The sequence below is a fragment of the Haliotis rufescens genome, unplaced genomic scaffold, assembly GCF_023055435.1.
Source record: "Haliotis rufescens isolate VD_foot unplaced genomic scaffold, xgHalRufe1.0.p SCAF_1, whole genome shotgun sequence".
NCBI lineage: Eukaryota > Metazoa > Mollusca > Gastropoda > Lepetellida > Haliotidae > Haliotis > Haliotis rufescens.
The window spans coordinates 13,988,484-14,004,796 of NW_025963779.1; the positions used below are offsets into that span (position 1 = coordinate 13,988,484).

At 40.6% G+C, this 16,313-nt stretch overlaps 1 protein-coding gene across 1 annotated transcript in view; it reads left to right on the forward strand.

Moving 5' to 3' along the window:
- LOC124148543 (dyslexia-associated protein KIAA0319-like protein) overlaps nt 1–16,313 on the forward strand; it is a 64,899-nt gene that overhangs the window by 37,637 nt on the left and 10,949 nt on the right. The window contains exons 6-20 of the mRNA XM_046519692.2: nt 837–924; nt 1,706–1,795; nt 2,310–2,442; nt 4,096–4,160; nt 4,606–4,766; nt 5,544–5,667; nt 6,237–6,369; nt 7,011–7,162; nt 7,775–7,926; nt 8,678–8,816; nt 9,952–10,022; nt 10,514–10,617; nt 12,065–12,210; nt 12,979–13,101; nt 14,109–14,205. Of these exons, the coding sequence (XP_046375648.2) occupies nt 837–924; nt 1,706–1,795; nt 2,310–2,442; nt 4,096–4,160; nt 4,606–4,766; nt 5,544–5,667; nt 6,237–6,369; nt 7,011–7,162; nt 7,775–7,926; nt 8,678–8,816; nt 9,952–10,022; nt 10,514–10,617; nt 12,065–12,210; nt 12,979–13,101; nt 14,109–14,205 (1,778 nt within the window). The remainder of the gene's footprint in view (nt 1–836; nt 925–1,705; nt 1,796–2,309; nt 2,443–4,095; nt 4,161–4,605; nt 4,767–5,543; nt 5,668–6,236; nt 6,370–7,010; nt 7,163–7,774; nt 7,927–8,677; nt 8,817–9,951; nt 10,023–10,513; nt 10,618–12,064; nt 12,211–12,978; nt 13,102–14,108; nt 14,206–16,313) is intronic.

A 16,313-nucleotide genomic window follows, 5' to 3' on the forward strand; every position in this document is an offset into this window, starting at 1 on the left:
TCACCTTTCTTATGTCACCAGCACATTGATTAATCTCTAGATTGTTTTCAGGGAATTTATTTATTTGGAAATGGAATATAAAATAGAACAATATTTTTGCCATGAACCAAAAAAAGATTAGGCCACTACCTCTAATGGAATACGGTTTCCTCAGCAGTCTGCTAAGTTATTGTTGTTGACTTATATATTTCTAAGAATTGATTTCAATATGTGTTTGCGTTTATGGAGTTATAAACGTAAAAAAACAAAACAAACAGTGTTCACACTTTGTGTAATTTCGTTTCACTACAACTTCACTACCTTCCATGTCATGTTCGACCCGTAAAGATTCCAGGGTAGAATAGGTCTTCAGCAACCCATGCTTGCCGTAAAAGGCGATTATGCTTGTCGTAAAAGGCGACTAACGGGATCGGGTGGTCAGGCTCGCTGACTTGGTTGATGCACGTCATCAATCCCAATTGCGTGGCTTGATGCTCATGATGTCAATCACTGGATTGTCTGGTCCAGACTCGATTATTTTCAGACCGCCGTCATATAGCTGGAATATTGCTGAGTGCGGCGTTAAACGACAAACCAACCAACCAACCATGTCATGTTCATTTCTGCATTTTGACAGTGTACACACATTTGTTTACATTTATCCTTCCATAAACACGAAATATACTGAAGTCGATTCTTAAGTCCATGTACTTTTAATCAACAGTTGTGTGTTGAATACCCGATCAATCACTGGTTTGCCTGGTCCAAATTTGGTTATGTACAGGCTGCTGTAATGTAGCTGGAATATTGCCAACTGTTGCGTAAAACAACCTTCACTCCGCCACTCTCTGTTTCAGCTGATAGCAGGACTGTATACACTGAAGATCACTGTGACAGGAGGGAACAAGTATGGCGACGCTGTCGTCAATGTCACAGTGCAACCTCGTATGTAGACTCCAGTCTCTGTCATAGTCTCCTCAGTGTGTTAAATAAGGGAGCAGTGATCAATTTGAAATGAGTCCATGCAAAATGATATATTGTTCAGTTATAGTTGCCTCTGCATATGATGTGGGAGGGTTGTGAACTGGTCACATTGTTCAGCATCACCCATATCTGTCTCTTACCATGTTTGAAGATGCTGGAATATTGCTTAATATCAGTGTATAAAATTCCTCCAAATTTCACTCAGACAACCGGACTGGCAACATTGCAAAGTTACCAGACCAGATAAAATGTTTCCAGTCCCAAATTTCTAGGCAAATAAAAGTAACAAAAGGGTAAACATAAAAATAATACTGTTTAATGTTAGTTCTCAGAAAATAACAGTAAACTGGTGGATTGTCAACTTTAACCCCCGATCATCGGGTGTGCTTCTTTCAAAACTGATCGTCCATCAGCAAAATAGATGGTTTAGACTGACAGGCAGGCAGGTATTTTAAACACTGGTAATATGGTATAAAACTCTTCTCACACACTACTTCCAATGTCATTGCTACTTGAGAGAGTGAGTTTGGTTTAATGCCGCTTTGAACAGTATGTCAGTTATATCACGCGTGTCAGCTTGATGTGGGAGGAAAGCCCGAAGTGGTGCCGGCCTTAGACGGTAAAACCCACGACCATGGGTATCCTATTTAGATATGTTACACTGAATACAAAATTGAATTCTCCTTTAGTTTCAATGTTCTTGTGATAATGGTGTCTTACATGGAGATTTCTTAATGTTCAGCTGCACGTACGAACACCCACCCAGTGGCCATTATCAAGCCAAAGTCTCAGGTTGTCAAGACGTCCAACTCCGCCATCTTGGATGGTTCAGGTTTGTGGTTTTTGAACAGCATGTGGCATGAAAATATAGTCATAATGCTAGAAGTTATTTTTATTACTGGAAAGTTTGGTTGGTAGTTCATAATAAATAAATCAAATGCTTTCAAAGGTATTTTTTGTTGGCTTTGAGATTTATTTGAATCAGTAGGTGGAAATGTATATACAGAAGTCTGGTACTCTGATAATAATTGGAATTTGAAACCAGTCTTTAAATTCTTGATTCTGATTTAAGTATGAAGAAAAACACTCAAAACAGTTTCATTTTAGTTGAGGCCAAATATTTTTAGGTTAAATTTACTATCCAAATGATTTTTGTGTCTGAAGCATAGAAACAAACTTTTCCATTTTTCCATTTTTAAGGCCAGCTACTCCTTAAAACATTTAACGAAGATTGTAGGCCTAAAGGGAATTCTGTGATTTCATTTCTGGAGGATGAGAGGTATGCAGTAAATATGTAACTGTGTTGATGAAACATTGCTAACCAACGATGTGGTTGTTGCATGCAGACAGCACAGACGATGACCACATCGTCAGCTACCACTGGGACGAGGTGATCGGCCCCCTGCAGGACCAGAGTGGGCAGGGAGAAGAGGCCATGATCACACTGAAGAACATGGCGCCAGGCAACTACACCTTCAAGTGAGTACAAGCCACATGCTGTAGACTGACTGAAGTACAGATACAGCTTTGTGAAAAAGGAGGGGTGCATTTTGTGATCACAAGTTGCCATTAACACTCTCAAGTGATTGAGGGGCGGTTGGGTAGGCTGATGGTTAAAGCGTTCGCTCATCACGCCGAAGACCTGGGTTCGATTCCCGACATGGGTACAATGTGTGAAACCCATTTCTAGTGTCCCCTGCCGTGCTATTGCTGGAATATTGCTAAAAGTGGCGTGAAACCATATTCACCCACTTACTCAAGTGATTGATGAATGTAAATAATCCGGGAATAAATTGTTTGGTGAAAACATTCCAAAATGATTAGATTGCTGTGTTGTAAGCTACCTATATAATCAAAATGTAGAATTGTTTGTAAGCTTAGAAGAGGTAGGATTATCCAAGATGCAATAATCCACCATGATAACTACTCGGCCTGGCTTAACCTTGCTGCCCCTCACGAACAAACTGCTGAAGCCAATAGCGTAATACCATCAGAACAAGACCCTATTATCACTGTTGAGGCAGTTGTCGTTACTACAGAAATGTACACCAGGGACCTTTCTGTCTACATGTACCCTAGCTTGGCAATATGTATGTACTGCACTGTACATTGTCACAATGCATGAGACTGGTTCAGTTTGGCTGTAACGTAACTCCATCATGTGTGCCATATGCCACAAGTGTGCTGTTTACCTGGATACATAGATTCCTTCATTCCTGACTTCAGTAGGGTACATTTGTACCACTGTACCGATAACGATGCCAACAGCTAAATACATGTAGCTAAGTCAACCCGTCAAGTTAAAGTTTTTTAAACACATGCTGGGTGACATGGAGCATGGAGAATGTCACACAAGAGCATTGTGAATTATGTTTAGCTCTATGTATCATGTAGTCACTATATGTATCAATACATGATGTAGCCTTATATCGACACCATCCAGCACTTTATGACTGGTGGATGGATCTAAACCTCACAGACACATAGATCATTCTGCTGTAGTATCTGTACCTTAGATTATGATGGTGATAGTGTCACGATAACTTGATGGATGGATCTAAACCTCACAGACACATGGATCTTTCTGCTGTAGTATCTGTACCTTAGATTATGATGTTGATAGTGCCACGATTACTTGATGGATGGATCTAAACCTCACAGACACATAGATCATTCTGCTATAGTATCTGTACCTTAGATTATGATGTTGATAGTGCCACGATTACTTGATGGATGGATCTAAACCTCACAGACACATAGATCTTTCTGCTGTAGTATCTGTACCTTAGATTATGATGGTGATAGTGCCACGATTACTTGATGGATGGATCTAAACCTCAGACACATAGATCTTTCTGCTATAGTATCTGTACCTTAAATTATGATGGTGATAGTGCCACGATAACTTGATGGATAGATCTAAACCTCAGACACATAGATCTAACCACTATGGTATCTATACCTTAGCTTATGATGGTGGACCCAAAAAACTTAGTGGAACATTTTGATTGGATTTGCATAGTATTTGCCATGCATTTAGTCACTGATTATTTAGCCCTGTTTATGTAACTGTTGTTTGTATCAGATTCCTTGGGTGATTTTGATTCTTAAAATTGGTTTCTCTTTTTGCAGATTAACTGTGACAGACTCTGATGGAGTAACAAATTCCACAACAGCTAATGTAACATTTATCAAGGGTAGGTGAATAAGTAACATCCTTATAGTACACATATGATTGCAATATGTGAATGCCTTGAAAAGTATGCTAAGCACAATCATTGTGATAATTCCTGTTTGAAAGGGATCAAGTAAATGAATCACATTGGACTACTGGAGAGCATAATATAATTTGAGTTTAAGGACAAACAGGGTTTTTGAATGGTTTGGCTTGGATCATATAGCTTTAGATCAGTTCACCATCAGCCATGAAAGAAAATAATTTGATTGGACATGTACATGTAGCTTCATGTCATTTAAACCAGACTACATACAAAGCTATGGTGCTGAGTGGGCAATAATAGAATGGACTTATGATACACTGGTAAATCGAGGATGTGAATGATAGTGCTAAATTTTTCAAGACAGCGTCTCCATGTATTTGAAGTCGGAGTGAGTGAGTGAGTCGGGTGTTGTACATTCCAGAGACGGACTACCCACCGAAGGCTAACGCAGGGTCTGATGTGGTTATCCACCTCCCCCAGTCCTCCGTCACGCTCTACGGGAACGCCAGCACCGATGATAGGGGAATCACTAGCTATGAGTGGATCAAGAAGGCGGACGATAAACTTGCTGTAGACATGACGGTAAGAGTCCGTGAGTGAGGGAGTCTGGGTTAATGCCACATACAAGCTGGTGGTGGACTCCTAGGAACAACTTGACACACTGTGACATTGTGTCCATGAGGGGGATCAAACCTCGGTATTTGCCATGACAGGCCACAGCTACCCCTAGTGGTGGAACAATACATCGATGCAAAGGTGGATTGTAGTTTTTCACTTCTCGATACAAGTATTGATCACAATCCCACATTAAGTAAGAAATATCGATTCAAACCTTAAATGTTTACTGTAATAAATATTATATCAAACACTAATTAGAAGTGAAAATTAATAGTGAAAACGTAAATATTTTCATCTGTTGTGCCATATTTGACACTACCAACTGTAAATTGTTAGTGTGCCAGGTATTTGGCCATCCTGTCTTTGAAAAAGAATGCTTACGCACCATAGATGAGAGCACATGCAAGTATGGTGATATGTATCGGATCGTGAGCAAGGTATCATATGTTTCAGATCTCACACCTAGTGTATCTCTTCATTATGAAATATGTTAATCCTTTTCTCAGTTTCTTCGCTAAATATGTTGATAGATGATGTTATATTTTCTGACTTTGATCACATCATGACATTCACAATTCGAAGTGGGATAGGTATTCACCACACATGTTTAGTTTTTTCCTCACTTCTATTAACGTAAGTATGCATACATATCATTTGTGTTGTGTTGTGTTGTGTTGTGTTGTGTTGTGTTGTGTTGTGTTGTGTTGTGTTGTGTTTTATATTTGTGTTTGATTCCTGCAGGGTACACGGACAGCATATCTCCACCTCAACAATCTGGAGAAGGGGGACTACACATTCACCCTCAAGGTGACGGACAGTGCGGGCAATGTGGCCACAGCCGACGTACATGTCTTCGTCAAAGCAGGTAACAGACACACAGACACAGTGTGCTGTTCGACATTTGTGGGACAACATATTTACTTTTATGAACTCAGATTCTTGTTTATGCTTCTTCTCCAGGTTATAAGTAGAGTACACTCTCCAAACTCTCAAAATCTTTATTCCAATTACCTTGTTAACAGTTATTTATTTGGACGGGTTGTGTTTGAAAAAATATGAACAGAAATTGTAAAAGCATTTGTTTTCTAGAAAATTCTGAATGAATTAAGTTAGTGAAATATGTATGTTTACGGCAATGACAGATTTCAGGGTTACTTTTTGCAAATACTGAAGTTTTGAAGTTTCTTTTATTACCCAAAGATTAATAGAATCAGTCATAAGATTGAAAGACTTCAACAATGTCTTATGTTTTTCTCGAATTTGGTTGGTGGTACCGTTCCGTTCAGGTTAGGATTTAATGCAGTGTTTGGGGGTTCATGAACTCCCTCCTACACACCACTGCTGACAGTGTCACTACATTTCCAGTGTCACTACGTTGCCTTAATGTTTCAAACACGTACCCGGTGTGTTCTCATGCTAATGTGTCTCCTGTAGAAACAAACAGAGCCCCAGTAGCAAGGACGGCAAAGCAGGTGACAGTCAGTCTCCCCACGGACAACCTCATACTGGACGGCAGTAGCAGCACAGATGACCAGAAGATAGCTACCTACGCCTGGACACAGAAAGGGTTAGTTGTCATTGACTGCTGGGTTCATTGGTTGGTGGGTTAGTGGGTGGTGGGTTAGTGGGTGGTTAGGCATCGTGATATGGGGGGGAGTAGGTGGGCTCATTGATAAGTGGGTGACCAGGTGGGCTCATTGATAAGCGGGTGAGCAGGTGGGCTCATTGATAAGTGGGTGAGTAGGTGAGCTCATTGATAAGTGGGTGAGTAGGTGGGCTCATTGATAAGTGGGTGAGTAGGTGGGTTCATTGGTAAGTGGGTGAGTAGGTGGGCTCATTGGTAAGTGGGTGAGTAGGTGGGTTCATTGATAAGCGGGTGAGCAGGTGGGCTCATTGATAAGTGGGTGAGTAGGTGGGCTCATTGATAGGTGGATGAGTAGGTGGGTGAGTAGGTGGGCTCATTTGTAAGTGAGTGTCATATGTAAATTGCATGTATCCAGTGCTTTAAGTCAAATGGTGTAATAAGGATGATGTCGTCAAGACAGGCAATATTTCTAGATGGCTGCTCTGAACGCCACACCAGCCACTTGTAAGTGTGTGATATGCAGCTAAACTAACTGTATTCTTAAATTAAATCCCAGAGGGTTCAAAATCTTTGTCCATGTGCATCAGTTTTTGAATGTTATTTGTTCTTGTGGCGTATTTCAGAGGGCCTTCTACACTCTCCGTCCAGAATGGTGATCGCGCTGTTGCCATGGGGACAGGGAAGATAGTGGTTGGCGGGTACACCTTCTCCCTGACGGTGACGGACGAGGAGGGGGCCAGCAGCTCGGCAGATCTCACTGTGACTGTACATGAAAGTAAGGATATGTCTGGATATCTGAAGCAGCTCGCACAGTTGCACAGTAAAACTGGTATAAAAGCCTTCCAGGATTCTGTTCTCATCTATGGTTCTAAAACCATGTAATATGCTCCTTAATCCAGACTCTAACCAGGCCTGGCATCCAATTTAAGAACTTTGAGTCATATCAGTATACACAGCTGGCACAAGTAAACTGGACAGGGATTTCCACACAGAATGCATGGCCATGCTTACTCATAAGCTTAGGACTAAATATTTTGTTGATTTGTCATTCTCACTTAATCACTAAAATATTTCAACCTTGAAATATTGGCATTCATGTATCAGATGAATATTTCAAGGCATATAAGAGGAGGCACGCAAAGGGATGGCACCCACCTTCCCACTCTACTGGAATTGAAGCTTAACACTCTCAGTATACTGCTAAATAATTCATTTTGATATATGAAAATAGAGCTCAAGGAAGTATCTAGATCTCACCTTGATAATTGTGTGTGTGCGTGTATCAAACATGGTAGCAAGTGAACTGCATGACATAATTTTGCCCTCCTAAGCAGGATTCTGTTCTCATCTGTTGTTCTTAAACTATGTAATATTCTCTCTATACCAGACTCGAACCAGGCTCCAGTAGCTAATGCAGGAGGAGACAAGGTGGTTTATCTCCCCTTGCCGACCGTGGCACTAGATGGCTCCAAGTCTCACGATGATGGTGGTATCAAATCTTACAACTGGGTGCGAGATGAGAAGAGTCTAGCTGCGGGAGTGAGTACAACTTTCATCAACATACAAGCAGAAATATGGGTGATCATCTGCTTGATAAAAATAGAAGCATCTGTACCAAGACATAGCATTGAAAGAAGTTATCAACAATAAATACAATAATCATTGATACTAGAGTTTCAAAATGCCACTTGAGGACATAACACTGAATGAGGCCCGTATCATTATCCAAGGCACTATGCTCCATTAAAAGTCTATATCGAGATAAATAGATACCGTATTTGACGTCATAAGCGCCCTGCTCTAATAAGCGCCCACGGCGATATTTGCTAAGATATTGGCTAGTAAACAATCCCGATTAACACCCCTTCGGATTGATCAATGTACACAAGACTTATTTATTCGCGTATGATACGGACTCGTGTGTTATACTCACCCTTAATTATGGGCAATTAAATTTTGTAAAAATAATTTCTTGTATATAAACATTTCAGGCTGTCAGCAAACACCATGAAATTTATCTTTTAACTCTGTTTTTTTCACCAATATAATAATCTAATAAGAGCCCACTATTTCTAATTTTGAGAGCGCCCTGGGCGCTTATTACGTGGAATACGGTATGTCTTGAACTGAGACATTGTGCCGATATGATTGAAATGCTCTGTGAAACTTTAGTTTTGACTTTACTTAAGTTCTGAACATGCAGAATTAGCTGAACCAAATTTGTTAGAACTGCCAATTGCCTCAAGTCAAGTGCCCTTTAACTGTAAGTATGTATCTTGCCTTTCTTCAGGATATAGTGAACGGGTCCAACCATCTGGCTGTGCTGCAGTTAAGCAATGTCGTGGCTGGTCGCTACATGTTCAAATTGTCTGTGGTGGACGCGGCAGGGCTGTCCAGCTCAGACTCAGCTTCTGTCATCGTGAAGGAAGGTTGGTACCAGAGTTAGTGAGTTGGGTTTAACGCCGCTTTTAACAGTATTCCAGTCATATCACGGCGTGTCAGCTTAATGTGGGAGGATAGCCCAAAGTGATGCAGGTCTCAGACGTTTACCACTTCGGTGAAACCCACGAGCATGGGAATGGTGCTGACAAACCTAGAAACATAATTGGGGCGAACCGGGATTCGAACCCACAATCATAGGTTTCTGGCATGCCTAAGGGACGCAACCCTGCACAGCGAATCGCGGCGCCTTAGACAACAGGGCCACCCGTGCCCCCGTTGGTACCAGAGATTCAACACACGTTGCAAGTGTTGCAGTCAGTCCAATGAAATTACAGAATGGAAAGGATTTCTTTTTGTTAACATAGATCTCATGTATCTGACCATTACTCTAAATACCATGCTTAATAATTACTGGTTGAAGTATTTTCTACCGTTCATAATTCTTCAACAGTGACTCAGACTGAACTCTTGACTAAAGGACTGAGCAGTGGAACTGAATGACTGAAATATACAAAGAAGAGACACAATATATTATTTATTTATATTAATATATTTGGCCTGCAGTTCAAACACAAACCAGCATATAGCAATACTTTGCTTGATGTAATATGCGACTAAATGGATCCGGTGGTCATGCTCCCTGACTTGGTTGATGCATGTCATTTTATATCAATTGTGTAGATTGATGCTCATGATATTGTCATTCACTGGATTGTCTGGTCCAGACTCAATTATTTACAGATCAACATAATATTGCTGAAATATTGCTGAGTATGCCATTTAAGTACATACAAACAAAATGGAGTGATCTCCCCTTTGCAAAAATTCCAGTCATCAATAACGGACTCAAGTCTTGCTGAAATAGACTCTTCCCTGAACACTCGAATACCCATTCACTGTGATACAGACACAGTTAGGACAGCATCAACCAAACAGGACAGACACAAGATCTGTTGTTAGTGTTGATAATATTTGTCCGAGACCATGTACCGTACATAGTCCCAGTATTCATGCACACCATGGGTCTTTTTGCACACTTGATAGGTTAACTTAACGTGACAAATATACTCCTCTAACATGGTGTCAATGTGATACTGTAGCTCATGCTGCTGTGTTTGTCAGATCCTCACAAAGGTGATCTCATTGAGCTGCTGCTTGATGTGGACATCCAACACTTCACCCAGGAGAACAAGGTGAGTTTGATGTCCCCAGTAGGCCGATCGTCTTTGCATGTTGTCACATAGAAAAAAAATCAAAACTTTCCGAACTTTTTCAAAGTGCATGATTACAGGCTTTGATTAGGAATCACTTTCAGATGTATTGGTTTTAGAATGATTTTGTGACTGCCCACAGACGACCCATCGAGTAATTTACATTTTGTCATTTATTCTTTGCCATTTGCCATCTGTCCTACGGGTGCGTTGGAAAGCGCCAATTGCTTGTAAGCGATGTACAGCGTTTCGCCTTACAACGGGTGCTAACTTTCAGCCACTTGCAATCATACCAATCGCTGACTGAGGTCGCTTTGTTCTGAAACCAAAATGGCGTCTTGAGTTCAACAGCTGAACAAGAGAATCATAACGAAAAATTAAACTAACCCGCCATGATATAGTTGAAATACTCTTTAAAACTGAATTAATGCCAACTCACTCACTCGCTCACTCATGTCGCCTGTCGCCTGCAGAACAACCTGGTGAACCAGTTGCAGCTGCTGCTCCACAAGTCATCCCAAGATGGCGACACAGTCATCAGCATCCAGCACCTGGGGCGGGACTATACATCGGGACAGTGAGTAAACACCTGCTTCAACACTCCATCTCATCTAGGTCCTACTTTGTCTCTACTGACATCTCTATCTACACATGCAGGCAGTGGGGCGGTCGGGTAGCCAAGTGGTTAAAGCGTTCGCTCGTCACGCCGAAGACCCAGGTTTGATTCCCGACATGGGTACAATGTGTGCAGCCCATTTCTGGTGTCCCCCGCCGTGATATTGCTGGAATATTGCTAATAACGGCGTAAAATCATACTCACTCACATGCAGGCAGTGTTAGTGTCTGAAAGTCAAACCTGCCGTAAGATGAAATATGTCGTCACAAATGGATAAATAGTAATTTGTCATGAAAGTTTACCCATCCTGTTGTCACTAGTCTGTGACTGGTATGGGGACCAAATTCAAACACCAATCTCAGGCATGAAACAATATATTGGTCTGAAAAATGTTCTCAATGCACTTAGGAACCAGCTTAAATTAAAAGGCATTATTTTTTACACATATCAGCCACCACATTTTGCCAAATTGGCATCATTAGAAGTAATTCAAACAACACTTGTCTGCTAACTCAAATTTAGTGATGACGTTTAATGATTTCCCTAATTTTACAGATACAATGTCTAATTTTCATGCATGGCATTATCAGGACTGACTGTTTAATATTCTGGGGGAGGGCCTTAGATTTTTTGTTAGATACAACATATTTTCTATGGTTGCTGCTCCAAGATATACAGTGTTTTTTTTCTATATAACGGAGTGTTTCTGTTCAATTGAAACTACCGGTCATACCACTGGTACATACCATTAGAGCTGTCATTTTTATCCCCCCGGCATTTAATGCGGGGGGATATAGCGATCAGCCAGTCTGTCTGTCTGTCCGTCCATAAGAATTTCCTTTTCAGGGGCAGAATTCGAAAACCATTCAGTGTATTTGATCGAAACTTAGCAAATCTATCAGGCACATACTGAAGTGGTGCCTTTTGATTTTTTGGGATTTTTCTAATTTTTATTTTGAACCAAGTCCTATTGATGTTTCCAGACTGACCAGAGTAACTTGCAGGTATTTTCAAAGTTTGAAAAGAATTGTATCTCATTTAGTTATTGTTTCTAATAACATTTGTCATTTGTTTACATAAAAAAAAAACCCACAGAAACACACTTGTTTTACTTTCCATTTCATATGGATGCGACCATGGTGGATCTTCTGTGGGTAAACAATGTATGCTTCTTAAAGAACATTCAACTCTTGACTCATTACATACAGAATTGCACATTTACTTGTGGTTACTTTACAGACAGCTGCCGGGGGGATATGTCATCTTTCTGATGACTCTTGTCTATATTTGAACAAAGCCACTCCTCACCATGACTTGAAACAATGGTGATACACAGTGGAAGTCTTAAAAATAATCCTTCTGTTCAAATGGTGTGTCGGGGCTAACAGGTGTTGCATTGTCCTTCCAGCCTCCACATAACATTCCTGGTCAAGTCGAAGCTGGGCAGCAAGGAGGTGGTGCGGTCGGGGACGGAGATGTTGCATGTGTTGAAGAGGAAGTTGGTGTCCGAGTCCTCAGTATTAGACTACAGAGTCATAAGTTTAGATACAGTTGGTAAGAAACAAGGAGTTATTTCCCCTTTTTGCTGACAAGTGTTTTTATACTAGAGTATTCTCCCTTCACAGTTTTGCTGTCATTAGTGCTAAGTGGTAGGGCTGGGACGAGTCCGAATTTACTACCCGGGTACCCACCACCCTATTACCCGAGCCTACCTGGGTACCCACTTTAAGTCTCAAGAGATAGGTACAAAATGTCCGATTGGGCATTTTTTTACCATAGCACTGGCAAAACATATTTAGAAACATGTACCCCCCGTATTAAACAATCTGGTCATGCATGCACTGAAGTTGACTCAAGTTATATCTTTATTCAAAGATATGAAAAGTCAGAAGGAATGGGTGCATAGTCAGAAAGAAATGCAAACATTTGTGACTTGTAGTATAACCATAGAGTTCTAGATACTTTTTGTCATTAAACAATATATCACGACTAACCACGGGTCCGGGTAGTCCTGTGGGTACCAGGTCCTACTCAGTACCCCGCCGACCCGGGTACCCGAGTTACCTGTCCCAGCCCTACTAAGTGGATCAAATTTATGGTCAAATATGGACTGTTCTCATGAGCATGCCTAAAATAATTTCGAAACTTATTCACAACAAATTACTTTTGTTTTGAGAATGTGATTTGTGAAATTTGTCTGTGTGAAATGTTCACTGTTCCTGATCTTTAATAGAATGAACTTGAATAGGTTTTCTGATTTATGTTTTGATGCACTGTTTGCAGATCAGTGTTGAGCATGATGATGTATTGCTTGTGTTCCAGTCTGCCAAAACAACTGTTCAGGTCATGGTCACTGTGACCTGCACACCAAGAAGTGCATCTGTGAAGCATTCTGGATGCAGAATTTCTTCAAGTTATATTTTTTTGAAACAGAAAGCAATTGTGGTAAGTGTTGGTCTGTTAATACTCATCTATAGCAAAAATACTGGTAGAGGCAACCGTCTGACAAGATGTCACTCACACTTTCGTCATAGGTAGAGCAATACACTGGACCATTCCTGTTACTCCCTGACTCAATGTGCCATCTCAATGTGCGTTCCTGTTGAGCTCGCTTAACGATTGTGGACAGTATATCACAGTACTCTCTGATCCAGGAGTCTGAGGCGAAAGAACTGCATTGCATGGTTCTGAAACACAACCGGGGGCACGGGTGGCCCAGTCGTCTAAGGCGCCGCGATTCGTTGTACAGAGTTGCGTCCCTTGGGCACGCCAGAAACCTATGACTGTGGGTTCGAATCCCGGTTCGCCCCAATTATGTTTCTAGGTTTGTCAGCACCATACCCGTGCTCGTAGGTTTCACCGAAGTGGTAAACGTCTGAGACCTGCATCACTTGGGGCTTTCCTCCCGCATTAAGCTGACACGCCATGATATATTGCTGGATGCGCCCTTGAATGTGTTCACAGTACCTATAGTCCTGCTATCATGCAGATGCTTCTTGAAGGGATTCTCTGTTAGAATTGGTTCCCAGCGACCTGTTTTTTTGTTCAAGGCAGCTATGTGAAACTGATGGTGTACAACACTACATACTAACTCATTCACTCTCATGTGTGCCTGAAGAGCAGAATGTCGTGGGTTTGATCCCCGGGTGCATCATACCAAAAGACATTAAAAGGTGGTAATTGTTGTTACCTTACCTGGCGCTCGGCTTTAAGGGGCAAAAACAAGGACTGGTTGGCTCGGAGTCAGTTTTCTGTGAGCTGTGCATGTTGCTTTTTAAATGCAATAATCTTGAACGTGACGTTGAACCACATTTCAAATCACCTCACCTCACTCTTAAGTGAGACATTTTCATGAATGTCATAAAAAATGAGATTGACAGACAATTGTCATTCAAGCAGTCATTTGTTTGATGTAACTTGTAATTAAAATCAGAATGTTTTGTGTGTTGCAGATTGGAGCATACTTTACGTGGTGATTGTATGCTTTGTTATAGTCGTTAGTGTTGCCGGGGGGACATGGGGCGTTGTTTGCTGTTTACGATCAAAACGGTAAGTAAAGGGAGATACGAATGTACTTTGTCTGTGTATGGTAGTGTAGATTCACGTGTCTGGTATTTAGGAAACAGTAACTGTTGATGCATGCTACTAGTGTCACAGCACTACAATCCATATCCTGTAATGAACTGACTTTGCCTTGAAGAGAATTGCAGCTAACTTCAGTGGTAACACTTGATACTCATCGTGCCATGACAACCATAGTTTCAAATACAGTGAAACCTCATTAACTTAAGCTCTTTGACTCAGTATCTCACTTCAAATGTGTCAGGGGCGGTCAGGTAGCCTAGTGGTTAAAGCGTTCGCTCGTCAAGCAAGAATAGTGCTAATAGCGGAGTAAAACCATACTCACTCACTCAAATGAGTCACTTCATAGGACTGTTTCTTTTTTTATGCGTTACTATTTAACCCAAATTAAGTTCATGGTGCAGGGATTTACATAGACCACCTCAGAGGCCGGTATTCAGCCCAATGTCAAATTCAGTGAAAAATCCCTAATTGGAATTACAAATTATGCTGTCATGGTTATAACCAATGTTAAGCTTCTCTAGAGGTTACTCGTTAGAGGAGGGCAGCTTTACATTACTGCATTGAATTCAGTTTTAGAATACAATGCTAAAATACCTATGAAATTTAGGAAAATATCATCTTTGAACAAAAAAAGTTGTTCCCAATATGCCACTTAAGTTATGTATTTTGGATTAATCCATGTTTGAGTGTATCTGAATGTGATGTCCCAATCCATGTATCTGAGCCTTTTTTAGGGGGATGACTTATTGGTAGTTTGTTTTCTTCTTTTCACCCAACTGTGAGGTAATATAGTTATATCAAGTTAATGAGGTTTAACTGAATTGATATGTTATTAACACTGTATCCACCTGTTATATGATCTGTTACTAACTGACTGAAAAAAAAAAGATGAAGATATCAAACTGATCATTTAGAGAGTTTATGATGAGAGCTTTGCAGTATGAGGAATTATTTTAAAGTAATGCAACGACAACATGAAACATGATCTTACCTGATTTACACAATAACCAAATTGACATGTATGGCATTACTGGTAACTGATTGTTGACTAGATTGACAAAATATCCGGACAGACATTTGACAAAAAGTACATGCTTGACATGTGACAGAATATCCTGACTGATGTGTGAAAAAAGGTATATGCTTGACATGGGACAAAATATCCTGGTTGACATATTTTACCACAATAACGTTCTTGACATGGGCAATTTATATAATTAATCGACATAGATATGAAAATAGCCTAATTTCCATATGACTGAAAACACAAGTTAACATTTGACAAAACAACCTCATTGCCATTTGCAACAAAAATAACACCATCATCACAACAACAACAACAACAACAACAACAGCAACAACAACAACAACAACAGCAGCAGCAGCAGCAGCAGCAGCAGCAGTAGTAGTTTTATATAGTGCTTCATTTCCATCATAAGGTGCCCAATTGTGCTCATGTGCTTGACATACTTGACCCAAACTTGACTTGGTATTGGAGGCAATAGGAACCAGGGTTCCGCTACACAAAGCGGCTAGCCTATGTTAAAGTATGGGAGTTATGTAGTTAAGTATGGATGACGGTTTGATTGAACCAGTGTTTCCATGTTCACATTGGAGTTTTCCAGTGTGTTATTGGTGGAGGTGTTCTCCCAGTTTGCTACCAGTGTTTAGTTTGCTAAGATGGTGACTGTTGTTTACAGGACATACAGGTACTCTCCAGTCCCAGTTCATCTGTACGTTCAGCCTTGTTTTTTATCTGCTCAGCATTCTCTTGTTCTCACTCACTGTGTAATGTAATCAGTGTGATGTAACCCATGTACAGGATGTAGTCATGGAGGATTAAACCCACACGATGCTCATTTAGTATGAAATCCTATATGATATGTGAAGAGACTTCCAAAAGGGTAAAATAGCTGGAAACTAGAGTTATGCCCCTTGGTATGATACTATCTATTCCTGCACCTCCACATTCCCTACATGTTAATTGTGAGGAATTTGAGTTCAAATCAGTGGTTAGAATTTTATATTTTTCAATATCTAGGTTTCATTTTTGAATCAATTTGCAACAAAAA